The sequence below is a fragment of the Ovis aries genome, chromosome 11 (genome assembly GCF_016772045.2).
Source record: "Ovis aries strain OAR_USU_Benz2616 breed Rambouillet chromosome 11, ARS-UI_Ramb_v3.0, whole genome shotgun sequence".
Lineage (NCBI taxonomy): Eukaryota > Metazoa > Chordata > Mammalia > Artiodactyla > Bovidae > Ovis > Ovis aries.
This window is the reverse complement of record NC_056064.1, coordinates 39,391,805-39,418,723: the sequence shown is the minus strand read 5'-3', so window position 1 is coordinate 39,418,723 and position 26,919 is coordinate 39,391,805. Positions and strand designations below refer to the sequence as shown.

The 26,919-nt window shown below is 51.9% G+C and overlaps 2 protein-coding genes and 2 non-coding genes across 5 annotated transcripts in view; all 4 read left to right on the top strand.

The window, feature by feature from the left end:
- Positions 1-1,706: 1,706 nt before the first annotated feature.
- Positions 1,707-8,572, top strand: ARL5C (ADP ribosylation factor like GTPase 5C). 2 transcript variants are annotated; one of them, XM_015098289.4, is made up of 6 exons: positions 1,707-1,837; positions 2,469-2,529; positions 3,423-3,924; positions 4,779-4,862; positions 5,408-5,559; positions 7,527-8,572. In XM_015098289.4, exons 3-6 carry the CDS (start codon positions 3,748-3,750, stop codon positions 7,573-7,575), a joined length of 462 nt encoding a protein of 153 aa, XP_014953775.1. In that variant the 5' UTR covers positions 1,707-1,837; positions 2,469-2,529; positions 3,423-3,747; the 3' UTR covers positions 7,576-8,572.
- A 635-nt stretch (positions 8,573-9,207) lies between these two features.
- TRNAC-GCA (transfer RNA cysteine (anticodon GCA)) lies at positions 9,208-9,279 on the top strand. Its single transcript has one exon. It is a non-coding gene; the product is annotated as a tRNA-Cys (tRNA).
- Positions 9,280-9,954: 675 nt separating this feature from the next.
- TRNAC-GCA (transfer RNA cysteine (anticodon GCA)) lies at positions 9,955-10,026 on the top strand. The gene has a single exon. It is a non-coding gene; the product is annotated as a tRNA-Cys (tRNA).
- A 1,813-nt stretch (positions 10,027-11,839) lies between these two features.
- PLXDC1 (plexin domain containing 1) overlaps positions 11,840-26,919 on the top strand; it is a 63,473-nt gene continuing 48,393 nt past the window's right edge. Inside the window, exons 1-2 of the mRNA XM_004012833.4 lie at positions 11,840-12,042; positions 19,629-19,807. Of these exons, the coding sequence (XP_004012882.2) occupies positions 11,967-12,042; positions 19,629-19,807 (255 nt within the window). The 5' untranslated portion in view covers positions 11,840-11,966. The remainder of the gene's footprint in view (positions 12,043-19,628; positions 19,808-26,919) is intronic.

Below are 26,919 nucleotides of genomic sequence, written 5' to 3'. Positions count from 1 at the left end.
CAGCCCATTTTTAACTAGTGCAGAAATGGAATCAGCCTAGATGGGCTCTGGTAGTCAATTCTCCTTCCATCTAACTCTGGGCACCACTCTGGGTGGGATGAAAATTCTGTATTTAGTGAACTTTTCCCTCTTCTCTCCACAAGCTACCCAGCCTTCTTCAGTCCTCTTCAACTTCCGTTCATACTCCTTTTTAAATACTCCAAACACAATTTCTCAGGCTGTAACTTAGCTTAAAGCCCTTCAGTCCAAAAGCAACACATCCCCACTGTGCACCAGGCTCTGGGCTGATGGAGAGTGGGTGGTGGGGAATACACAGGTGAGAGAGACAAGAGCCAGCCCTCTAGGACTCACAGTTGATTGGAGAAAGCAGACAGACCAGTTATCATCTCAGTGTAGAAAGGAAGCCCCATTTGACTGGAGAACCAGGCCAGGGCTTGGGAAGTAGGTGGCTTATGTAGTGGGCACTTGAAGGGATTTAGGAACCCACCTTTCTGAGAAGGTGAAAGGCGCTCAGATGGAGGAAACGCAGAAGCAAAATCATAGCTGGGCATGTGCGGGCAAGAACCATGGATGCAGAGCACGGGGGATAACCCGCAAAGGCTGCTGGGGCGTTGTTCTTGGGGGTTCTTCAATGTCAGGAGAGGAGATGGATCTGAATCCAGTGGGCAACAGGGAGCCATGGAAGGTTGATGAGCTGTGGAGTACCAGACTCTGAGCTGTGCTTGAGAAAGGTTAATAGGGCTGTGAGGCAGATGCTCTAGGTAAAGGGAAGGCAGGGAGACCAGTTAAAAAGTTGTTCTCTTGAGGGAGAGAAGCACTGATGGGCTGTAGGTGGGCAGTGGCAGTGGGCTGGAGGAAGATGAGTCTCGTGTGGTGATGGGTCTCTCTTAACTGCCCCCTCCGCCTGATGTTGGTTTGCTTTCTTCACATCTCCTTTTGTCTTCTGGTTTCCCCCAGTTTATGCAAAGAAGGAAATTCACACACAAACAACAACAAGCAGTTCCCCCCTTCCTCTGTCTCCTCCAGCCTGGTTCTCTCTTGGCCTGGGCTCTCCTTCGCTGGATCTCAGGATCCTGGACCCCTTTATAGGGTCTCTTTTTGGCTGAAGGCTCTCTCTTTGCTCCATCCCTATCTTCAGATGCCCACTGTTGGGAATCAGAAAGCTATGTCCAAGCAGGCGGTTTGCCAGCAAATCATGGGAGGAGTACTGCTTTACTCCTAGGAGTTGCCCATCACCAAGGAGCCTGCAGAAGGAGAGGACACCCAGCCCTCCCTAAGGGAGCTCACTCGAAGGAGGCCGAAAGGCCCACACTGATGACACAGCTGGAGACCTGTTGAGGGATGGAACATTCTCCCAGCCCAGAGAGGATCCATGAGCCCTCTCTGCCTCACACAGCTAGTAGGTACAGAAGGTGGGTAGCTTAGGGTTTTGCTTGTTTTGAGTGCCCCAGACACGGCACTTGGAGAAGCGAGAGCTGGCATCTAGTGGGCCCCTGTGCTAGGTCTCCTGATCTGCAGGGGAGACTAGTCCAACCAGAGAATTCAAGGGTTTCCTCAGGGTAAGGGGGAAGATGTAAATTCTGGACCCCGTTTTCCTTGCACCTCCAGGGCTCTGGACAGGTAGCTCATTGCCCTCCTGGGGCCAGCGTCCCAGGGGATTCCCAGGCCCCTTAGGGGATAGACTCGCGCGGCTTCAGAGACCTCATAGGCAAAGCTTGTGAGAGCCGCACCTGGGCTCGACCTGGGGCCCCGAAGAACCCCGTCCTAGCCCCGTCTGACTCGGGACGTGCCATGGGACAACTGATGGCCAAGTTGATGAGCATCTTCGGGGAACGGGGTAAGAGGCACATAAGTCATCCAAGTGACCACTTTGACCCAGCTCCCACCTGCTACCCGCTCCCTCTCATCCCCCTCAACCTGTGGGGTGGTCTGGGAAGATGCGATGGGGCACCTCAGGCTCAAAGAATCCTGCGTGGGGGCTCCCTGCCTGCTCCGAAGTCTCCCCTGCCCCCTCCCCGCCCACTCCCTCGTCGGTCGCGCGCTTCGATGCATCCCTGGGCGGCCGGCCCGGCGAGCCTCCTTCCTCGGGCTAAACGCCGCCGCCGGTTTCCTACGGTCGCGACTTCACGCTCAGCTCTTTCTTCAGACCCCTTCTCTTAACAAGAAGCCCTGAGCTCTCCAGACTTTTGCACAATCATTTTTCTGGAAATGTGGAGAGGCGACAGTGGGGCTCAGCTCTCATTTCCGCTGTCCCGAGGTGGCTCAGGGGTCCCGTCCCGGTGGGAAAGAAACCTGTCCTGTTAGTTTCTCGTGGGGGCAGGGGGCGCGGGAGCAGAAGTAGTACGGTGGACCGAGGTCCCCCAGCCTGCTGGGAACACTTGTCTCCTTCCTGGGAGGCCTGGTGGGGCACACAATCCCTTGGTCATCGGGTTTGGCCCTGACCATGCCCTTCCCCTGGATACCTCCAGAGCACAAGGTTATCATCGTGGGACTGGACAATGCAGGGAAGACCACCATTCTCTACCAGTTGTAAGTGACTCTCGGATACGGAGGGGGCTGGGCCTTCCTACTAGACTGACAGGCATTTGGACCAATGACCGGAGCCCTTTCTTGGGTCTCTTGTAGCCAGGAGAACAAACAGGCGGAACGCTAGTGTGACCTTCCTGGTACAGGGGCCCCTCAGTTCAGTGGCTTCTGGGTCAGGCATTCGAATCCTGCTCGGTATGAGCAACCCCACTGCTCCCCGCCATCTACCCGCGGTCCCTGCCAAAGCCGGTTGTGAGCTTAAAGCTGTCCAAACCTGACCGATGATCTCTTGCTTCGCTCCCCCTAGCGTCAGGTCTCTGCTAACTCCGGCACCCCAGCCTTGTGTCTTCATTTTTCTCCCCCTTTCAGTCCCTTTTCAGACTGGAGAAGGAAATGGCAACCTACTCCAGTATTCTTGCCTGGAAAATCCCATGGACGGAAGAGCCTGGTAGGCTACAGTCCATGGGGTCGCAAAGAGTCGGACACGACTGAGCAACTTCACTCACTCACTTTCAGACCCAAAAGGGAGGGCCGGCTTTGGGTCTGGCTGGACTCTGTAGGTCCCGGTCTAGCAGAGCCTGGCACGTGTGCGTTTCCCGATATTTACTCTCTGGATGGCATCTCTCCTGTTTGGAACTTCCTGAGTATTTACTTAGGAAAATTCTCCCTGAAAAAATATAATTTTTCCTGAAGAAAAGAGAAGTTAGAAGAAAAGAGAAATTCAAACAACATGAGCATATATATAGTAAAGTTCCCTCTCACCCCTAACTCCCAGTTTTATGTCCCAGGTTTTCCACAGGTATTTCCTACATATAAAAACATGTGTTTTTTTCTAACTCACTTTAAACAAAGCCCCTCTCTGAAGGCCCCCACTTATGTCTGTCTCCTTTTTTCAGTCACTTGCTACTCGAACTGTGGTCCACAGACTGGCAGCACTGACATCAGCTGGAAGCTTGTTAGAGATGCAAAATGCTGGGCCCCAGTCCAGACCCTCTGGATCAGAATCTGCCATTTAGCAAGATTCAGCTGCATATTAAAGTTGGGGGAGACTGTTCTAATGAGTCTCCCCTCTCTGGGGTCCAAGTCAAGCAGGACTTGATCTCACTCCTGTCTGCATTCCCTCATCCCCAGCAGAGACTCTGTCAGCCTGGGCTGAGTTGCTCTGAGTTCGATTCAGCCTGACTTAAGGTGGGGGCCAGAGCTGACAGTGGGCTGGGCTGAATGGTTGGTGCCCTCTCGTACCTCCCTAGCCTGACAAATGAGGTGGTCCATACATGTCCCACCATTGGTAGCAACGTGGAAGAGATTGTTCTGCAAAAGACCCACTTCCTCATGTGGGACATAGGAGGACAGGAGTCTCTGCGCTCCACCTGGAACACATACTACTCCAACACTGAGGTGAGGAGGCGGCCTGGGCTGGAGGGGCTGTGTGTTATTAGCCAGCCACTTAACCTCTCTGAGCCTTGGTTCCCCCATTGTCAGATGGAAACTGTAATAATGACCTCTCTGGGACTTCCCTAGTGGTCCAGTGTTTAAGACTCTGTGCTTCTACTGCAGTGGGTATGGGTTTGATCCCTGGTTGGGGAACTAAGAGCCCACATGCCGTGCAAGTTGACCAAAGAATTAAAAAAAAAAAATGATCTCATGAGTTGTGAAAAATAAAAAATTAAACAAGAGCTGATTCAGATGTGTTGAATACTTAATGCAGCACAATGCCTGTTAAAATTTTTGAATACTTCCTGGCAGCTTTTTTTGCTTGCTGGCAGCTTTCTGTGTGATGCATCGGATGGGGTAAGCTCTTTGTCTCTGGGGGCCTTACTTTCTCACTCTGGCAGCAGCAGAATCCAGTGGTTTCATTCCTGGAGTGAGAGCTGATTTCAGGCTCCAGTGCTACCACTCTTAGGCTGTATGGCTGAGGGCAAGATACACCACATCACCTCACCGACCTTCAATCTCCTAGTTTGTAAATGGGGATAGTAACCGTTCCAGTTCCACAAGGTTGTGGTGAGACTCAAGTGGAGTCACAATGCCCGGGACTTGGCATGACCTCTGGCACACAATCAGAAGTTGTGCTCTGTCCACCCTGGGTCTGGATAAAAAGGGAATTCAAATGGGACTAGGGCAGTGAGGTCTTGAGACTGGACAGTTTGTTTTCTGTGGGGCTCACATCAAGGTGGAGTAAAGTGGAAAGAGACACATTCATGGGATGAACGAATGTGTATCATCACTCACAACTTCCCTCTGCTGGCCAGTTCATCATCCTTGTGATTGACAGCACAGACCGGGATCGGCTGCTGACCGCTCGAGAGGAGCTGTATAAGATGCTGGCCCATGAGGTAAGTTCCCTGCAGTTGGGACCCGGGGCACTAGCTACTAGCTGTGACCTCAGTCTACTCACACAGCTTCTTGAGTATCATTACTGATGTCCCAGTCTCTGAGCACCTTTATCCTAGCAGCTTGGGCAGGGCAAGATTATTCCAGATGAAGGGCGATAACGCCTTCAGCGCAACTGATCACAGAATTCAGAGTTGCAAGTGCCAGGCCTGACCTCACTTGTCACTCACTGTGGTGGGACCCCACACGAGTGACTGCACTTCTCTAATTCTCAGTTTCCCCAAGTGCAATATAAGTGGGAAAGGTCATCAATTCCTACCTCCTGGGATCACTGTAAGGATTCTAGGAGCTGGTTGAGAGGCATTCCATGAACTGTTGGTGTCGTTTCATGCGGTTGTTACTGTTGGGCAGGGCCTCCATACTTGCCCCACCTGGGCATGGGGCTGTCTTGCTGGGAAAGCAAGAGAGCTGGAGAGGGCTCATGGGGCAGTGAGAAGGGAGGCTGGGTCTTGGCAGGCTGACTGGGGCTGGGTTCCTCTCTCCACAGGCTCTACGAGATGCTTCCATCCTCATCTTTGCCAATAAGCAGGACATGAAGGACTCCATGACCATCGTGGAGCTCTCCCAGTTCCTCACCCTTAGTGCCATCAAAGACCACCCGTGGCACATACAGGGCTGCTGTGCCCTCACCGGGGAAGGGTTAGTGGCTGTCCTAACAGGACCTTCAGGGCCTGTCCCAACCAGCTGAGCATCAGAAACTTCTCTCGTCTCTCTCCTGTCAGAATCTGACTCATAGCATCCCTTAGCATCTGGGTCAAGACAGCTGAACACCTACCCACAGTTACGATGCTGTGGGTAAGCAGTGAGCAAGACAGTGTCTCTGTTCTCCAGGGGCTTGTTCTACTGGGGAGAGGGGTGATGCTCCGGTCAAACACAAACATTTTCAGTACTGAGAAATGCTACGAGAAAAGTGAAATTGAATAACAGGGGTGTGTTTGCTAGAGCTCTGGTGGTCAGGGGCCTTGTCTACTAGGAGGTGACTTCTAAACTGAGACCTGAGTAAGGAGACAACCATGGGAAGACCTGGGGGACAAGCCTTCCAGGCAGAAATCACTGACTCTGGCCTTGAGTTTCCTTATCTGTAAAGAACGCTGTTTCCTTCCAGTGTTTCTGTAGAGAATAAATGATATCATTCAATTAACATTCACTGGGAACCTACAGTTGTTCCTCCATATCCATGGAGTTCACATCCTCAGATTTAACCAACTGTAGATTGGAAATATTCAGAAAAAAAAAAAGCCAGACAATTCCAAAAAGTGAAAATTGAATTTATCATGTGTTAGCAATGATTTACATAGCATTTATATTATATTTACCACTTTTTACATATCATTTACAATATATCAGGTATTATAAGTAATCTAGAGTTTATTTAAAGTTCTGATTTAAATCAGTGACTAGGTTATATGCAAATATATGCCACTTTATACAAGGAGCTTGAATGTCTGAGAATTTTGATATCTGCAGGGGTCCTGGAACCCTGGAACTCCATGGATACAGAGAAACAACTGTACTTTGTGCCAGGTACTGTTCTAGGCACCTGAGAAAAATTAGTGAACAAAACAGATAGAAATCCCTGCCCTCACAAAGCTTACTTTCCAGGAGGGGAGAAAGAGACACTGAACAATAAAAATAAGAAAAATGTACAGTAAGTTAAAAAGTGATATGTGCGAAGGGGAAACATCAATAGGAAAGGGAAGTTGGATGTATGTTGGGGAGAATGTTGTAATTTTAGATAATGTGTCCAGGGAGGGGCTGCTGAGAAGAGAGCTGCTAATTAAATATCTGAGGATGTGAAGGAGCTAGGTCATGGTCACACAGAAGGGGCCTTAAATCAGGCCTGGAGAATCCCCTGTCCTCTTCCCTCTCAAGTGGAGTCACAGTGGGTTAGGGGCTTGGATGCCTAGCTGAAGAAGGGGAGACTTTAGGCAGGCCAGCATAAGGAACCACGTATTTCTGGCCATGTCCTTCTAACTCCTGGGTCAAGAGGAGCCCCCCACCCCCGTCTCCATCCCATATTCAGTTCAATTCAATCAGCATTTCCTAAGTAACCCTCATGTGCCATGCTCTGTGCCAAGTGATACAGACATGACCGAGACCCCATTCTTGCTTGGAGTTGCTCACAGTCTAATGAAAGAACTTGCTTATGGAGCCTCTTCGCAGGCTTTTGAAGCCACCCTGGCACTGACCCAATGATGGAGTGGGTGGACAGGTGGCATTGGAGGCTTGCCCAAAGACATTGCTAAGGTGGGTCTCCAGGTCTCTTTGTCCAAGAAGCCCTCCCTGACTCCCAAACATCCAGAGGTCTCTGTACATCTCCTTTCTAAACGTTATCACAGTATGTAGTTATACAGTTATTTGTTTGACCATCTGTTTAATATCTGTCTCCTCTGCTAGACTGCAAGCCCTAGAGGGCATGTCTATTTTTTCACCAGTAACCCCTGGCATAATACCCATTGCACGGTTCATTTATGTTTGTTAACTGAATGCAAAACTAGATATAAATTTGGGCGTTCAAGCAGTCAGCTCCGGGCAGGGCTGGGGGTTGGGCATGCCATCAGCCTCATGGGATATGCTGATCCTTGCCCTGTTCTTTCCTTCCTCAGGCTGCCTGCCGGGCTGCAGTGGATGCAGTCTCAAGCCACTGCCAACTGATGTCCCAGCCTGAGGCCAACCAGAAACTTGGAGGGTTTTGCATGGACTATGTGGGTAGAAAACCCAAGTGACTATTATTTTTCTATGATGCTCTAGTGACCAGGGGTATCTATGGATGGTGAGATTGCCACTGTACACCCAACCCCCCCACTGAGGAGCTAGGTGAAGCACCCTGAGTTGCTGTAGACAGGACAGCAGAAAAAGCTGCCCTTCACTCCATGGAAGCAGGCATCCTTCTTAAAGACACCAGGAAAGCTGTTGGGGGATCAGGAAGTGGAGGCCCCTCCCTCAGTCCTCAGCCTCTCTGTAGGAAAAATGGAGGGCAGAGTAAGAGACCCCTGGAATTGTTCTTTATTTCCTAGACCTCTACCCCAACCCCTTAACCCCCACTCCAGCTTTCCGGCCCCTTAGCCATCTTTGTCCCATATACTTCGGTCAAAGGAGATTCCAGAAAGGTGAAGGGGCTGGCTCAGGGGAAGGAAAGGAAGAAAGGAAAGGAAGAAAGTAAAGTCGCTCAGTCGTGTCCATGGACTGTAGCCTACCAGGCTCCTCCCTCCACGGGATTCTCCAGGCAAGAGTACTGGAGTGGGTCGCCGTTTCCTTCTCCAGGGGATCTTCCTGACCCAGGGATCGAACCCGGGCCTTCCGCATTCCAGGCAGACACTTTAACCCCTGAACCACCAGGGAAGAAGGGCAGAGGCAAAACCTGAGAAGGGAGAGGGTGGAGGACCCGACCTTCCAGCCAGAGACAGTTCCTCACACTGCAGGGGGTTCCACTCCTTCCTCACCTTCCCGTTCCCTCTGAGATGCTGGGTCTGACCACAGCTTTTGAGCTTTAAGCTACCCCTTCACTCCCAGTGTCCTTCCAGTGTGAATCCCACTCCTCCCAACATCCCAGATTCCTACAGCATTTGTTTATCTTGTCTTTTTGTAGTGATTTTTCCCCCATACTGTAGTAGGAATTTTATGAAGGTATAATAAATGCCATTGAAAACTGCTCACCTTTTATTGCTGCCTGCTCCTTCGGCTGCACCTCAAAACTGACTCAGTTTCATACAAAGTTCTCCGGCAGGGGAAATCCACCTAGGAAATGGAAAGGGGCTGCCTCAAGGGTCTCTATGGGGACTGGCCCTTCGGTCCTGGGCTCTATAGCCCTCTGCCAGGTGACTAACACCAGGTTTGCCAGCACTCAGAACTCTAGGCTCTGCCTGGGCCTAGGGGAAGGAGGGGAGTAGGGGACTTTAGGGGTTGGAAAAGCCCAGGAGTCCTATCAAAGTAGAGCTGAAAACAGGATGGAAACCCAGGCTGCCTGTCCTGTACAGGGAGCAGTGCTATTACCCCCCAGAAAACCTGGGATGGTCCTGAGGTCAGTGGGTATGTTCTCTTCGAAAGTCAGGAAGTGCACAACCCTGTGAGAGTCTGGACACAGAAACAGTGGGCTCAAGATTTCTTAACCCGGTGGTTTCCATGAAGAGTGGTGAGGGGGAAGAACTTAGGAAGTCTAAATGTCTCCATTCAGATGCCGTCTTCCTTCCATTAGGTTAGCTACAAAGAAGAACACAATAGGTGAAAATTAATAATTCCCTTATTCCGTAGAAATTCACCCTAGCTGGCAAGAAACATTGGTACCACGGGGGTATAGCTCAGTGGTAGAGCATTTGACTGCAGATCAAGAGGTCCCCGGTTCAAATCCGGGTGCCCCCTCTAAGGTCTAGTTTGTTTTTCCTTCCCCGGCTTCTTAGTCCTGCAGTGCTCCTCCTGAAGTTCCCTTACAGGCTAAAGCGGAAGGGTCCTTCAACATTGCGGACCTCTTTTGCCGGCGATCAGGGTGGAGCCCCAGGTCCTGCCAAGCCACGCCCTCAGCCTCTTGGGGGCTTGTACAAAGGCCCGCGCTCTTGATGGTAGGGTGGAGGCGTGAGACCCCGCACGCAGATCTACGTGTCCCGGGATCTCAGCTGCCCGGGATCTCAGTCTGTTGGAAGACAGACTGAGTTTCTAAGGGCTGGGCTTGGGACAGGAAGGACTGGAGGTGTCTGTGAGCGTGTAGGAGAGAGATGGGCGCCAAGAGAATCGCTAGGGGCGCTCTGGCAAGGCAGGAAAGGCGGACCCAGGCCCAAAGGAAGGTCCAGGAAGTGAGAAATCTAGGGGAAGTGAGGGGCTTCTCCTCCCGCAGTCCCAAATTGCTTTTTCTTACATCATTAGAATTCTTTAGTTCAGAGTTTCAGGAAACAAACTCTGCATTCAGATAAGTAGTCTCTCGAGATTTATAGTCTCTCTGTCTCTTGAAAATACTGGATTCCACTTCCGTTTGTGGACGCAGTCACAGCGCCTGCGCTGGAGTAGCACTAAGAAGTCATCCGCAGGCAAAAAACCAGCAGAGGGGGTATAGCTCAGTGGTAGAGCATTTGACTGCAGATCAAGAGGTCCCCGGTTCAAATCCGGGTGCCCCCTTGTATACATTTTTAAGGATCCAAATTCAGATTTTCCCAGCCACCACTTTTCTTACAACTTCCTACTTCCACGATTTTGTGTTGACATTTATTTCACCACTTCTATTTTGGGCGAGATGAGGAACGGCGAAACAGCAAAACAAATTTAGAGCAGAGGTTCTCAAAATGTGTTACTGAGAACAGCACCACCAGCTGGGAATGTGTTAGAAATATGGATTCTCGGCCTCAGAACTATAGTACTTGGGGGTGGCTCCCAGAAATCTGTGTTTTATAAGCCCCTCCAGGTGATTCTGATGTACACTCAAGTTCTAGAAGCTTACATTAAAAAAAAAATTGACACGTCATTTGCTTCTAATTATTTCCAAGTTGCTGTTTCAGCCTGAGTCCTTTATTAAGAGACTTTTTAAAACAGACCGCGCGCGAGGCATCCCGGACAGGGGACTGTTCAAAAAGATCATTGCCGGAGCTGAAATTCCGTCCTGGGTCCTCTCACCTTGATCTCTCGGAAGGTAGGGGCAAGGAGATGTGAACCCGCCTGGCTGGAGTCGGAGATAGCGCGAAGCGCGTAGGCAGGTCTGGAAAATCGAGGAAAACCGCAAAACACACGCGTTGCGGCTCGTCACGTGGCCACTAGAGGGCAGCAAGAAGCCGCAGCTGGAAGCAGCAGCCTTTTTGATCCTGAGAGTTGGCAAAACAGCAATTTAAATGAGACAACAAGAACTTACAGACAGGCCTAGCCTTGTCCCATTGTAAGTGATTAGGGGACGTCGGGCTAAAGGAGGTCGGTTCTGGGACCCTGGGTCCTGAGGAAGAACGAACTGGGATTCTGAAAGATTAGTCTTTAGGGCCCCAGCCTGTATATATCAGGGCGTCCCTTTCACCCTCATTCTCCCTCCATCCAGCGCTGGATCTCCTTGCCTTCGCACGAATTAGGTCGAGGAGGGAAGAGGCACCTCCGGGTCCTGACCTGATTCCCTGCCATCTATTAAATCTCCTAAATTGAGGGTATTTTTATTCTGTTCTGGTAGGGTAAAAAAAAAAAAAAAAAGTTATCTATTCCCAGAGCCTGCTTATAAGGTGGTGGCAGTTGGGGTGAGACATTTCCTTGCTCTCCTCTGAAGATTGACTGAGTTGGGCCCTGTGGAGGTCTGGGGTCCCCAAAGAGGAGGGTGACCTCAGTTACTTTCTGGGGGTGGGAAGAAGTCCAGGTTATTTCAAAGTAGGGATGATTCAGGTCCCCTCCATCCCCATGTCTGCGGGGTGGGATAAAGTGGAGAGAAGCCATAAGAGGGCGTGGAATTCAGGCCTCTGCTGCAAGGGGAGACTCCTGGGGTGGGGATGGGCATCAGATCCCTACACAACTCTGTGCAACAGCCCAGAAAGTCGGGAAGCCTGGTGGAAATGGGTCGAGTGTGGATGGTAGGAGCGCAGGGTCTGAGGAAGGGGCGCCCACTGTCCCTTCCTGGGATCTGGCCCTTCGAGCCTTCTCTCCACCGCTTTCCCCCAGGGAGTGGAGGAGGGGAAAGCAGGCAGAAGCTAAGGTGCGGTGTAGGGGTAGCTGATGCTCTTCGGGGGTTCTCCCAGCCCGAGGGTTCCCCGCCCTGTCCCCTTCCTCCTCCCGCTACCCTCTCCCCCCGCCTGGGAAGCGGCCGCGGGAGCTCTCGGGGAGCGCTCGGGCAGGGCTGGGAGGGCTGGGGAAGACTCGGGGCGAGCTCCGGAGGCGCCGCGCCCCCCCCCCGCCCCGCCCCCTCCCCAGTCCCCGCTCCGGGAGGCCGCTCGGCTCGCTCGCCGCCCGCTGGCGCTCCGCCGCTCTCACTGCTTGCCTGCCCCGCGCTCCGCTGCCGCTCCGCCGCCCACCCCTCCGCCGGCCAGCCCGGGGGACCGCGCCGCCCGAGCCGGGCCGGGACAGCTGCGGGCCGGGGGCGGGTCCTGGCCTCCACCATGCGGGCTGAGCTCTGGCTCCTCGTGCTGGTGCTCAGGGAGGCTGCCCGGGCTCTGAGCCCCCAGCCCGGAGCAGGTAGGACTGGCCAGAGTTGGTGGGGGTGGGTCAGGGTCGTGGGTCGAGGGGGCAGGTGGGCGGGCGTGGGCATGGAAGGTACCGGCAGGCTGGCGATGTCAGAGGCGCCGGGGGTCGTGTCCGAGGGAGGCCAGGAGCGCTGTGGACGGTGGCAGGTGAACAAGGACCCCTACTTTCCTAAACACACAGGGTGTGTGAGTGAGGGTGGAAGGATCAGACCCCGATGCCCCGATTTCTCCTTCCCTCCTGGAAGGACACTGGAGGGACCCCAGCAGAGAGGGAATCCACAAGGCACTGGGCTCTGGCCCCAAAGAGGACGGTGGGAGAGTCACAGGGTCCCCTGGCCACACTGGGTGAGGCTGAATTCTGATGAGATGCGGAGTCTGGGATGTCTCTTGCTTCAGTTTTGTTTCCTTTTTCTCTCCGCTGCCCTCACTCCCAAGCTGACCCAGTCTGGGGGCTGAGTGGCAGTAGCCAGGAGGATGGAGGAGACCCACCATCTCTCCTCCAGCAAGGGCAGTGGGGAGCTTGACGGCCTCTCCTCTCTGGTACTTGAAGAGCAGCGCTGGGCCCAGAAAGAAGCAACTTGCTGCTTCCCCACCCCCAGCCTCTAGGGTCCTCCAGTCACTCTGGCTCTACTCTGCCCTGGCGGCCCTTGGCCTTTAGCTTTTCTGGCTCTAGATTAGGAGGGTGGGGTGTCCTACCTTCCCCACAGCAGTTCTCTGCAATCATTCTCCCACCTGGAAAGTCCTTTTGGAGATCTACCTTGAGTCTGTCCTGTTATAAAGGAGAACCATTTTTCAGCAAGTAATTTTGCATTCTCCTCTTTCTTCCTTCTGTATGCAGGCATTCTCTGGGGTTGGGGAGGTGGGTGATTGCAGTCAAGCCTCTGGACAGAACTGGGAAGATAGAGTTCCGTGCCTCACAGGCATAGATGTCCCCCAGGGTGGGATGGAGCAGGTGGAGGGTTTGTCCAGGGGGATGCTGTAGTTGGGCTGCTGTGTCTCAGAGGTCTGTGGGCATCAGGCACAGCATCAGGGATGGCATTCTTGACTTTAATGGTCCCTGAATATAGTTGAGACAGGCCTGGGTTTCTGTTGAGAAGGAGAGTGTGGGCAGAGGGCAGCGGAAGCCTAGGTGGCAAGAGGCTGCTGATGCAAAACCACCAGTTTTCAGAGAGACCACACAGAGAGTGGCCAGAGATGTGACTTCTAGTTCCAACATCTTGCTTGCTGTGTGACCTTGAACAAGTTACTTTCCTTCTCTGGGCCTGTTTCCTCCCTTATAAAGTGAGGCTGTGGGCAAAATCTTTGTGGGATTATAGGATTATGAGAGATCTTTTTTATGACTGTCTCTCTTTTTCAGATTTGTTATGATGTGTATGAGATAATTGCAAAAAGAAAAAAACAAAAATTAAGTCAATATAAAAAGGAATGGGTTGGACAGGTCAATTTTTTAGGTCTTTTGCAAACCCATCCTGATGAGATCTTCTGAACTCTGGATATGACTGGATTGATGAGGGATGGCTCTGAATCTGACTGAGATGGGAGATCCACGGAAAGGGGTGGGGAAGAGGGCACTGGAAGGAAACAAGGATGGGCAATGCAGGGGCCAGAGCCAGGCTGAGCTGAGGGCTGCCTCTTCAGAGGTGATTGGAAGAGGAGATACCCTGGGGGGCCAAAGAGGGTGCAGGCAGAGATTTGAATCACATCTCTCAGTAGAAGATGTCCTGTCTCCTCAGCTTTGGCAGATTCAGCCAGGAGAAATGAACTTTCTCTGCAGCAGGGAGACTGGTGAGACTGAAGGAAGCCAGCGGGGGCGCTGCTGACTCTGTGTCGAGCTTATTTTTTTTCACGACCAGACTGGGTTTGAGCGGGCCCTGTTTGGAGGCAGGGGTTGTCTTCTAGGGAGAACAGATGTGGGGGTGGGACCCTCTGGGAAAGGGCTGCTCCGATTGGTGGTGGAGCCCTGGTGACAGGTGAGAGGGCAGTTGGGAGCTGGACATGAGGGGTGGGTGCTGCCATCCAGCCCCAAGGCTCCAAGTCCTCTGTGCTGTGTGGGGAGAGGGGATGTGGGTGGGGAGTGGAAGGGGGCGGGGCTCGGGGGGAGCTGAGATCTCCCCTCCCTCTTGATGAACTGGCCTTGAAACTTCATCTGTCATTAAAACAGGAGCAGGAGAAAGATGGATGAGTGACCCAAAGGTACAGTCAGGTGGTGAGGGAGACCAACAGAGGCTGACAGGCAGATAGACAGATGGGGAGACAGGAAGATTCTAGGGTGCATGGTGGGAGCTGGGGGCACCCTGGGGTCTGGGCTGAGTGAAACTGGAAGTGCCCACATCAGACAGAGAAGGAAAAGGCCACTGGAGGTGGCATCCTGTCCTGGGAGCTAGCAGATCAGGCCCATCTCCAACCCTGGGTGACCCTGGCCGCTTCATCCTTTTTCTGCCCCTTGGATTCTCCATCCATAAAATGAAGTTTGGATCAGATTGCCTCTAGGGCCCCTTGTAGCCTTGACTCTGCTTCCAGCCTTCTCCTTGCTCACCAGGGAGGGATCTTCAAACAAATGGAGACTGAAATCCAATCTCCGCCCAGTGGCCATTGGACAGCCTCTCCCCACCCCCACCTCTGCTCGAACTGCCCCAAACACTCAGGCTGCTGTCCCCTGGGATCGCCAGGTAACTGGCTTCTCTTCATCCGGGTCTCAGTCGGCTCAAGGGCCACCTCTGAGAGAGGCTCCCTAAGGAGCCTGTCCAGAGCAGAAACAACCCCAACCCTTCCGTCCTTCTGTTTCCTCCACAGTCCTTCTTACCATCTCACATTGTCTTACTGGCTGAATTACTCATCTTGGTTATGTCTTTCCCGACTAGAATCTTCATGGGCACAGGGCTTGTGTCTACCTGTTCGCTGTTTTTGCCCCAGCACTCACACAGTGCCTGGCACATAGTGCGTGCGTGCCAAGTCGCTTCAGAATCTTTGTGACCCTATGGGCCTTGGCTCGCCAGGCTCCTCTGTCCATGGGATTCTTCAGGCAAGAATACGGGAGTGGGTTGCCATGCCCTCCTCCAGGGCATCTTCCCAACGCAGGGATTGAACTTGTGTCTCGTGCATTGGCAGGCGAGTTCTTTACCACTCTTGCCACCTGGGAAGCCCTTCTGGAACACGGGGCTCAATAAACGTGTATTGAGTGAGTGAATGAATTGGAGGAGCTCACAGACCCCATTCTGTCCCTTTGAGAGAAACTCAGAGAGGCAGATTCTTCTTTTCTCCTCTCCTCCCCTCTTTTCCTCTGAGCCTCTGGCCATCCCTCGCTGCCCCTTCCTCATGCCTCCCTCTCGCTCCCCAGATCAGGGTCCTCAGTGAGTCTCTGCCTGCCTGCAGGAGGGAAGAGAGTGCGGTTGGCGGCTTTGTAACTGAGAGGCAGGATTTCAATTCAGGGTCTGGAGCCTTCCAGAAACCCCTTGGAAAATTGGTCCTCATATGAAACCCAGGAAAGGCAGGAGGACCCTGCTGGATGCTGTGTGTACAGTGTTTTGTTAAAGACTCACAATGACTTGCCAAGTGTAAGTTTAATCATTTCCATTTTCTAGAGGAGGAAACTTAGAGATTGTGCGATTTGTCCAATGTCGTAGTCAGTAAGCGATAGATTCAAGGTTCAATCTCAAGCTTATTTGATTCCAAATTTGTGTTTTTATTGCTGTGATAACAAGGAGGCTTTCTGGGGAGGCTGTGCCCCAAGAGAAGGGTCTTCTAAGCCCTGTGGGTCTCAGGAGTTCTGAGAATTTAAACATGCCTGCCTTCCTTCCTTCCTTCCATCCATCGTCACCTGTGTGTGCTTGACCAGCATCTACTCTATGTCAAGCACCTAGAGCTTGTGGTTGCCCAGATAGCAGTGATTTGTCAGGATCAGGGCTGGGACTATGCACATAGCATTTGGGGTGAGGCACAGAAATGTCAGAGAAGGCACTGGGAAGAAGTGACATCTCGTGAGACTTGAAGGATGAGCAAGAGCTCGTCAGTTCCATTTATTTATGGAGCAGAATGATCTAGGCTGAGAAAGCTGCCTGTGTGAAGTCCCATGGCCAGAGAGAGTGGGGCTGAGTCCTGGAAAGGACTGGGGGACTGAAGAAGCCAGCAGGGATCTGATCACGAAGAGGCTCCAGTGCTGAGTGGGAGAGCTGGGCTGTCAGCCGAAGGGTCATGGCAAGAGGGGAGCACAGGAGGGATGGAATGGAGTTTTTCCTCTAGACAGGATGCTCCGGCAGGTGTGTGGGAGACTGGCCCAAGGGCATGAATGGTAGAGGCTGAAGTCATCACCAGGAAAGAGGTGATGGTGGCCACAACCGAGTGGTGGCTGTGGGGCTGGAATGGCATGCTTGGGTGACGGGTGGGATGAAGGTGGCTTGGCTCAGGCACTGCGATGGTGTGACCAGGCCTCCTGAAGTCAGCCCATTGCTTCTTGCCCTGGAGCAGGGCAGCGGCACCAGAAGAGGGTTGGGGCATGGCCACTGGGTTGCCCCTCTGCATTCCAAGGGGTACAGTCTGCCGGGGAACCTCCCAGGTTCGGGCCCAGCGGCACCTGTGCATCCTGCCCTGGGCTGCCCTGCACCTTAGAGAACGGCCTTGCGTGTGAGTCACCTGGTGTACCGTGGTGTGAGCAAACCTGCACTTGCTGTGCCTGAGTGCAAACCCCCTCATGGACTGGTCACGTGACCTGGGTTTCCCAGTTTGTAAAATGGGTCTACAACAGCACCCCTCTCATGAGGCAATTGTGGAGATTAAATGAGTTAGTGGGTTTAAAACCCTGGGAATAGTGCCAGGACAGGGTAAGCATTCTCTAGAAGTGAGCTATTATTGTTATTACCCCTCACAGTGCGAACACTAGACTTGTTCGCTACTTGGGGTCATGGGTGGTGGAATGAATGAATACATGGCTAGCGGTGCTCTGGAAGCTTCTCGCCATCATTCACAGGCAGGTCCCCTCACATGCAGAGGCAGGGGATGGGTGCTGGGAGGAGGGCAGAGCAGGCGGTAGCCGGGGGTTGGAGCCCACAGGAGGAGGACCCAGGCCTTCAGGCAAGTGTGTGTGTGCACATAGGCCCTTACATACGCACGTGCAAAGCCAGCTGTGCTGGTTCCTTCTGCAAGCTGAGGGAGTGATGTCCCATCCTAGTCAACTGGGTGTCAGGGAGACAGTTGCGGTGGGGGCTGGGAGGGCAAGATTCAGGGTTAGGTCAGCGTGGGGCAGGTTCTCGGTGACCACCTCCTCTGTCCCTTGGCCCTTTCCCTTTCTGGATACTTGGTCTCTGGTCCTGGCCCTGAGTCCTCCTACTTATAAAATCGTATTTTTGCTTCTTTCTGTATGCTCATGGTGGCCTGGGCCATAGGCACAATTGTCCTTCCCATTTTCTACTTCTACTTAGACGAGTAGACTGATGGGTCCAAGGTCACACAGCCTGCGGGTGTCAGGTGTGCCGTCCCTGGCCACGCTTCTGGTGGGGCCCTCTCACCAGGCCTCGCGCCGCACCGTCCAGGCTCCTTCTGTCTCGGATGCAGGACTATGATGCCTGCAGATCCCTAGCAGCCCTTTCCGGGCCAGCTCAGCTCCTCTGCTTGTTCTGCACAAGCTCCTTTCCTGTTCTGGCTCCTGCCCAGGCCTGAGGGCTGCTTGCAGGAGGACCCAGGCAGCCCAGCACAAATAGTTCTGACTCCAGAGACAGCTGTGGGCCCCACCCGAGAGGGGCAAGACAGCCCTGCCTTGGGGTCTGAGCCACAGGCAGGCTGCCTTCCCATTATTGGGTTCAGGTCCATCTCAGCCCTTGGGCATCTTGGGGCAGGGGTCTGGAGACCACCCTTTCCCCATCTTCTCCAGAGCATCTGGTTGCAATTAGGGGCAGGGGAGTGAAAGGGGGCCGGCAAGGATCCAGCAGGCGCCAGCAGCCAAGAATGACTTAATTGGATAAAATGTCTAATGACAAACCAGAGCCCCACAGCAAAGAGTCCTGGCCCTAGCCCCAGGCCTGGTCCTGGCCAAGCCTTTTCTCAACCTCTGTCCTTGCTGGCTCCCAAGTTACCTTCAGTATCCTATTCTCAGTTGTGCAGTGATTGAGCACCCACTGTTTGCTAGGTACCAGGATGCACATTTACGGTAGGTGGCAGAGTCCTGGGGGAACCCAAGTCTACCAGGGAGACGGGCACATAGTTGGACCACTGGCGGGTGCTGCAGGAGAGATGGCTACCCCGGGAGCTCTGGGGACCAGGTGGGGCAGGGCATCTGATACAGCACAGGCCTGAAACTGATGGAGGTCACAGGGAAGGTCAGCTCCTCCCATCTGGTGCATATACACGTCCATAATAGGTGTGGCATTTGGAGAAACAGGGTAAGACACATCTTTGTGGGCATCCATGACTCTTTTTCTGAAATGGGAAGGCATGATTTCTGTGTCATTTGGAATACATTTAATGTCCAAGAGGGAACTGGAGAGAATATTGGGTTGAGGAACGGCTGCTGGATGGCCTGGGTGCAGCCGCTCTTCAATCCTGTGCTCACCGCAGACATTGCCAATTGATCGTGACCATCTTTCCTGCTAAACACAAATGGAGCCTCAGAATTCTTCCCAATTAGAGCATTCCTGATTCTCACTAATCCATTGGAGGTTGCTTTTGAGATGAAACCCATTTGTTATCCTCAATGGATTTGTATAGCTCCTTGTTTCATGGGGAAAGTGACTTGCTCAAGGTAGTGATAAGACTAAACAGTGCTCCGCACTATGGAGACATCTTCAGTTGTCACAGCCTGGGAGGAGGGGCTACTGGCATCAAGTGGGTAGAGGCCAGGAATGCTGCAAAAAAAAAAAAAAAAAAAAAATCCTGCAATGCATGGGACGGTCCCCCACAACAAGGAATTATCCAGTTCAAAATGTCAGTGGTACCAAGGATGAGAAGATCTGAACTAAAATAACTCTGCTCTCTGGCTTCTAGTCCCTGGAGTCCCTTGGAAGATGAGATTATGTGCCATTTCTGGCAGAGAAATAGGGAATTGGTTTGGAAAGTACTAGAGCGGTTGTTCTCACCCTTGTCTCCCTTGTTAGGTCCAGGGCTTTTCAAAAACTCTCCTGGGGATCATTTAAGTGTCCTCATGCACAGGCCACACCACAGACTAACTACATCAGAATCTCTGGGGTGGAGAACCCAGACACCAGGAATTTTTAAAGCTCCGCAGATGATTCTAGTGAGGTTGAGAATAATCAACCCTTTAGGGGCAGATCAGCCTGGGTTTGAAACTTATCTCCATCCCTGATCTGCTCTATGACCTTCTTTAACCTCTGTGAGCTGCTGATTCCTTTTGGAAAAATGGAGAGCATCAGATTTTCAGTGGAGGGCTGGAGTGAGGGCTCAAGCGTTCCGTATGCAAAGTTTGTGGGGTGGAGCTTGGTGCATGCTGGGTGTCTCCTGCCCTGGTGTCAGTGTCCCCAGAGTCAATGATGGTATCAGAGGGGGTCAGGGCTTCTCAGAATAAGTGGGCTGATCCCCCTCCTGGCCTTCACTCTGACTGCCAGGACTCAGCTTTCTGTCCCTTTCTCCCAGGTCAGGATGCAGGCCGAGGCTCTGGAGGGGCCACCCAGGGAACCGCGTGGGGCTGGAATCGGAGAGCCCGAGAGAGCCCTGGCCAGGTGTCGGAGCTGGACAGGACTCAGCTGAGCCAGGACCTGGGTGGGGGCACCCTGGCCATTGACAAACTGCCGGATAACGGGACCAGGGTGGTGGTGAGTGCTGGAGGGACACAGAGGGGGAGGGAGGTGGTGGTGGGGGGTCCCCAGGTGCCCCTTGTAAGCTTGTCAGAGCCACAAGTGTATCCTTTGGGGTCGATCCTGGAGGTCAGCATGGAGAGAGGGCTCCCAGGGGAGGCGATGGAAGCCTGGCCCAGCCTGGGTCAGAAAATCTTAGCATCTCAGAGCTTCACAGGCTGCCTACCTCCTTGTGGACTCAGAGAGGGGCAGTGACTTGCTCAAGGATGCACAGCATTACCACAGGGTTCAAGACACTGGACTCTTCCATGTCTTAGGGCCTCCACTGGAAGCAGAATGAAGGTGGCTATTACTAGTCACATTGGCTGCCAGCTCTGGCCCTGTGCCTACCTCATTTCTGTACCATCTACAGATCACATGGCCTCAAAGGGTTAATGGTGTGACTGCTCAGCCCCAGGGCAGGACACTCTGAGCGGAGAAGGCAATTAGGGTGGTGCAGCTGATGCAAACCTCCTCTGCCTGGGGCAGTCCTGGGGCTGGTGAAGCAGGGAAGACCTGGAGACTGCAGTAGAAGAGCTGATGGGGGCTTCTGTGTCTGGGAGAATCTGTAATTGCGTGTGTGTCTGAGGGTTACTGCGTATTATGTACCTTTGCCTGTGTGTCTGTCACCGTGGGCTGCTGTGTCTGTGATGAGTGTGAGTGTATGAGAGAGACTGTAGGAGCATGGGTATGAGCGGAGGCAGCCACGGCTGCAAGTGAATAGGGTGGATTCTCAGGAGGCGGAAAAACAACCGAAGGAGAAGCAACAAGAGGATGGGCATTTCTTTATGTTTCAATAACTCGTTTTTTAAATCCAAGACACGCACGCAATCAAAAAGGTCAAATAGTGCTGAAGTCAGAAAATAAAACACAGCAGTCCGCCCCTCCGCTCTGGACCTGCCCACCCCTTGCTCAGAATATGGCACTTTGAGCTTTTTACCTGGCTGTTACCTCCGTGTTCCTAAGTAATTTCCTTATGCAGCTGCCTCTTGATAAATCTGTTTAGACATTATATGTTGATTGCCCATTGTGTAGATGAAGATACACCTTCTGTATACTCCCCCAAACGTGGTTTAATGCTCTCAATATTGTTAAATCCATAGACTCTGCTTTTTATCTTTATCAGGTAAATATTGTTCACTACTAAGCCAGTCAGGGCACTATCATTGTTTCCTTTCTTGCATCATTTTTGCTTTTCCTACCTCCCACCCCCACCTATTGCACCAACAGTATACGTACTTTTTTTTTAATTAAATTTTTTTTTTTAAATCCTTTGACTTCACTGCACAGCATGTGGGCTCTTAGTTCTCTGACTAAGAATCAAATCCACATCTCCCTGCAATGGGAGCACTGAGTCTTAACCACTGGACCACCAGGAAAGTCCATAGCTCTGTATTCTTAAACATTCACTGGCCTCAAACATAATTTTTGGTATGGTCAAACCTGTCTATTTTTTTTTTTTTTTGAATCTCTCTCCTGTTGTCACGCTGTTCCAACCTGGCCTGGTGCTCGGCTGCCTGCCCGCAGCCATCCTGGAACTCCCTAATCTCTCTCTTCACTGGGTGCCCTGTCCTCTTGATCCTGCGTCTTTTCTTTCCTGCTTTGCTCCCTCATTTGTTTAGCTTCCTGAGAAAGGTTATAGAAGAAGAGAAATTCTTTGGAGAACTTGCACGTCTGAAAATGCCTTTATTCTATCCTCACACTTGATTGATGGTTTGGCTGAATATAGAATTCTAGATTAAAAATAATCTTCCTTCACGAGTTTGCAGGCATCTCACATGGTCGTCTGGCTTCTGATGTCACTGTTGAGAGGTCTGATGTCGTGCTTATGCTCATTGTAGATAACTGCTTTCCCAGAAGCTCTCAGAGTGTTACCTTAAGTTAACCCCAGCCTTCTAAAAGTGTCTGTCCTGTCTTTCTCTCTCACAGCTCTGGATAGTTGACGGGCTATTTCAACCCAGACACTTATATTCACCAGTTCTGGAAAATCTTCTTGTTTTATTGCTTTGACTATCTTCTCTGTACTACATACTCAGTTCTTTCTTCCAGATCCCTTGATTAGATGTCCATCTAGGGAATTGATTCCCAAACTTTCTTCTCTCTTCTGTTGTCTATCCCTTTGCATTTTTTGTTGCCTGTTAGTTGGCTTGTAAGTGTTGTTGTTGATCCACTTTCTGGGATTTTCTTTCTTTTCTTTTTCTTTTTGGTATCTATTTATTTGGCTTTGCTGGGTCTTAGTTGCAGCCCATGGGATCTTTGCTCTTTAGTCGCAGCATGCAAACTCTTAGCTGCGGCGTGTGGGATCTAGTTCCCTGACCAGGGATCAAACCCCTGCCCTCTGCATTGGGAACACAGAGTCTTAGCTACTGGACCATCAGGGAAGTCTCCTCGACCTTATTTTCTTAATGTTACCGATTTGTTTTCTACTATCATATTTTTCATTTCCATGAGCTATTTATTCTTTTCTTTAAAAACATAGTCTCCTAGGGTTCTTGTGTCATGGATGTAATAGCTTTTCTAAGGATATTTTTTGAATTTTAATATTCTTTTCCTGCAGCATTTCTTTCTTTCTTTCTGTTTTTTTAAAGAGTTTAATGTAGGAACAGTATACACAGAGGGGCCAGGAGTGGGCAGGGTGAAGGAAGAGAAGATGTTAGGAGAAGCTGCAGCAGGGAGCAGCTAAAACTGTGCACGTGAGCCTGAGCTGGCAGAGAGAGAGGCTCCTCAGAGGAGGGAGAGCTGTGCCACTCTGCCACAGAGGCTGCTGGACGGGGCGCACCAGTGTGCGTGGGAGAGGAGCCCAGCCTCTCTGCAGCCTGGTAGGGAGGGAGCAGGGTAACACATGCTCTGAACTGTCTTTCTGCATTGTTTCTGTGACTTATTTTTCCCTCTACCTCAGCCTCCGATGTGGCTTGGCACCATTACTGATCCTGTCTTTATTTAAAACGTTAACCTTTTGTTCCTCGTGGACTTTTTGGCATCAATTGAACTAATTAATTTGATTAAAAAATATATGGCATTAAAATATTCTCTTGATGGCTGAGTTTGTTGATGCCACTTTATTATTTAAAAAATTTTTTATTGGAGTCTTGTTGATTTACAATGTTGTGTTAGTTTCAGGTATGTGTGTGTGTTAGTTGCTCCATCGAGTCTAACTCTTTGCGACCCATGGACTGTAGCCCACTGGGCTCTTCTGTCCATGGAATTCTCTAGGCAAGAATACTGAAGTGGGTTGCCATTCTCTCCTCTAGGATATCTTCCCTACCCAGGGATTCAACCCAGGTCTTCTGCATTGCAGGCAGATTCTTTACCATTTGAACCACCAGGGAAGCCCAGCTCTAGGTGTATATACAGCATAGTGATTCAGTTATACATACATATTTTCATTCTTTTTCAGATCCTTTTCCCATATAGGTTATTACAGAACACTGAGTAGAGTTCCCTGTGCTATCGTAGGTCCTTGTTGATTACCTATTTTATATCTAGTAGTTTGTGTGTGTGTTAATCCCAAGCTCCTAATTTACCCCTCCCCACCATGTTTCCCCTTTGGTCCCCATAAATTCATTTTTAAAATCTGAAAGTCTGTTTCTGTTTGGTAAATAAGTTCTTTTCGCTAGTGCCATTTTAAGGGTTAGACCGGAAGTCGGGGCCTCCCTCACCTCACCCTAATACCAACCCTGACCTGGAGCCTCAGAGAAGGCAGTCCCATTCACTTCCCAACCTGCCCTGTCTTCTTCATCCAGCAGAACCATGGAGCCATGGTGGGGTGATGGGACGGAGGGCCAGGGCAGGGGAGGCATCCTGAGGAAGGGAACGCCTGGAGGCTCACTCCTCCCCCAACCTCCAGCTTTGTTGGGCCATCAGTTAAAGAACTGGTATTTGCTCTGGGCCAGACACCACGGTCAGAGGACCATGGCCCAGTTTGGGCAGAGAGGCCCTTGCGGAAGAGAGCCACAGAGACATGGCCTTCTGGAAGCAATTGTCTGTGGGCGTTCGGAAAGGGCAGTGGGGATCGTTAAGAGCCAGTATGGATTCAATAACCCCAGAGCCTAAAAAACAACATAAATTCTCGGGCTCCACCTGGAACTGACTGGTTGAGAAACACTGCAGCTGTCCCCCCATATGATACTGATGGTTCTCTACGTGTGGGAACTTCTGAGCTATAACATTCCACGCCCATTTTAAAATCCATTACCAGACTGATCACCGGAAGGGGAGGCTTTCTCAGGTGCCATGCGTCTGTACTTGATCACAAGACTTCCACCACCCTGGGGGCTTTGTGGCCCCCTCCACACATCAGGAGTCCACACGAAGGAGGACTTCTCGGTGGTCTGATGGTTAAGACTCCGTGCTTCTACTGCAGGGGGGCAGGGGTTCTATTCCTGGTTGGGGAACTAAGATCCCCCATGTCATTTGGTGCAGCCAGAAGGAAAAAAAAAGAGTCCACGTGAAGGAGCACGGCCCCACCCTGGAAAGCCCCTCTGACTGCAGTAGATGTGTCCCTAGCTCTGCCCAGAAGACTGGAAAATCAAACTTCTAGATGAGACTTCTCTGACAGTCGGAAGAGAGTTCAGATGTCAGATTAGGAACCAGAAGCCCTCCTCTGTAGGCTGGATGATAGGTGGCCTCAGGCCGGATGAAACTTCCAGGACAAATATAAATCCTGGCACTTCAGCTTAAAATCAGGTGGGAGAGATGTGGCTTAGCAGCAGTTCATGAGGAAAAGAGTTGGAGCTCCTCACTGCTTGTGGGCTGGGATGAGTCAGGAGTGTGGAGTGGCTGCCAAGGACGGAGGTGGGAGCCAGCTGTGTTCATGGAAACCCACAGAAACCCCGGCGACAAGGGTTGGGGCTCTGGGAATCCTGTGGTGGGGAGGGAGGGTGTTTCTTGCCTTGACCATGGCTGAGGGGCTTGTGTCCCCTTTCAGATGGTTATGTAGAAACCAGAGTAGTCTGAATGGTTGAAGGAGCCTGGAGTATTTAGCCCGCAATAGAGAAACTTCTAGATGTGGCTATTTTCTAATAGCTGCAGGGTTGGGACTGGGGCAGAGGGAAAGGATTATTTTTCTCTATAGCTCATATCCCTTCCTGTATGGAATTCTCTGTTTGCTTGTATTGCCTCTCTTTCCCTGAAACCGAGGCACATGAGATCTGAGACTGTCTTATCGCTCTGTTACCAGTGCCTGGCCCACAGTGGGCGTTCCTCCTTTGAAGGAACAAAGGAGGCAGGGATTTCCCATCTCCAGAGGCCTTGAAAGACAGGGTTGGTGAAGAGAAGAGGTTTTGCCTGGGGTGAGTCGTTGGACTTACTAGCCTCAAAGGACCCAACTCTACTAACTTCTGGGTTCCCACACACGTAAGACAATGTCAGTGCTTATATACCCTGTACGCACCGGAACACATGTACACACACTGCGACCTGGCGTGGGGGCCTCGTGCCTGAATCCTCAGAGAGGTCTGTGCTCCATTCCTACCTGGCCTTGAACCCATTAGGCCTTGCCCTGAGCAGCGCTCAGTGGAGAATGGTAATGACTGCCTCTCTTCAGCACAGCCAGACCTCCACACCCCCCGGGCTGTGTGCTCACCCTACCCTGGACAGCAGGCCCTCTTGAGGTGTCCCGGGAAGGGGCCCAGAGAGGCCTGCTTCTCCTGTGTCTCAGCATCTCTGAGAGCTGGATTCTCCTTGTCCAAAGGAAACTCCATCTTGGCAGCAGAGGGCTGAGCAAGAGGGAAGTGGCAGAAAGGGGACATTTCAGCAAGCTAGATTTGGTCTGCTTCAGAAAGTTCTCTTCGGCCTCCACAGGACAACATTTCCACCATTTATCCACATCACAGTCTGTTCTGTGCCAAAAGGAACCAGACTCTGGTTCCCTCTGCTCGAGAGGCTGAGGGCCTGGCACCTGGGCTACCATCCCTTTTGCCCCCACCCCCACCGCCCCACCCAGAAGCCCCCTCATTTCCCTTCATGGCTCCTTAGTCCGCCCTCCTGGCCCCGGCTTCCCTGCTGGCCCAGCTCCCTCACCTCAGCCTGTCTGCCCAGCCCCCATTCCCGACCTTCTCTGCCCAGCCCCACCGCCCCCACCCCCGTCTTCCTGTCTCACTCCTTTCCTTTGGTCTCACCCCTTCTTGCTAGTCCCTTCTGCCCAGCACCTCCTGCCTGGCCACCTTGCCACAGTGCTCCTTCAACTCGGACCTCTTGCTTTGGAAACTCTGAGGCGTCTGGCCTGTGTTCCCAGGGTGGACTCAGAGCCATCTCCTTGGATTTTATTCCCACGCCCACTCTGCCACCATCTACCATCCTATTTCCCCGTGGAAATAGGATTCTTGTCTGGACTCAAGCTTTCCATAGATTTTCCACCAAGGCCAATCCTGAGGCCCTGGGGACACTGGAAATTTTAGAGGGGAGGGAGGGATTGGGGAAGGCTGTAGTGCTAAGTCAGAAATCTGGGAAGAGGCACAGTTTATCCTCCAAGAGGCTGGCTGTCTTCAAACCTGGGGATTTCCAAATCCAAATGAAGGGTTTTCTTGGTTCTGTGGTTCATGTCTGGTACACAGTTTGGAAGGAACCAAGTTTAAGAGCATTCAGATTTGGGAGTTCCCCCATAATAGAACAGTTTTACTCCATAACAAAAAATTCTGACTCCCCACCTCTCACCCCAGTATTCCCCCTGGCCTCCCTTCCCTGAATTCCTCTCCTCTCTCTCTGACCCAAGCAAAACTTCCCAGCTCATCCAACCGCCCTGGCAAGCCTAGGAATGCTGAGGAACTCTGCAGCTGGGCAGGACCACAGCATTCAAGACAGTTGGGCAGCAAGAGGGACAAGTGGGTGCATCTGCCTGGTTTCTACACTCGCCCAAAGGAGGCAGTTCCCAAAATGAAACCTCTAGAAGGCCCCCTCCCCAGACCTGAGGGCCTAGGGAAGACAGGACAGACAGACTCGAAGCAGGGACACAGGAAGAGCCCCAAGCAATGGCTCAGGGAAGAACCCAGGCATGCCAGTGCCTGCACTCAGGGGCAGGGGTGGGGTGAGGAGGCTGCTAGGGGAAGATTCCTGAGGGTAAAAGGTGAGGTGGGTGGAAGGAAAGTTGTGAG

Bases quoted from the DNA above. Each gene is read 5' to 3' on its own strand.
- ARL5C (XM_015098289.4), top strand. From the start codon at position 3,748: ATGGTTGGTGCCCTCTCGTACCTCCCTAGCCTGACAAATGAGGTGGTC. The intron at 3,925-4,778 runs GTGAGGAGGCGG...TCTGCTGGCCAG, and splicing joins CATACTACTCCAACACTGAG to TTCATCATCCTTGTGATTGA. The intron at 4,863-5,407 runs GTAAGTTCCCTG...CTCTCTCCACAG, and splicing joins ATAAGATGCTGGCCCATGAG to GCTCTACGAGATGCTTCCAT.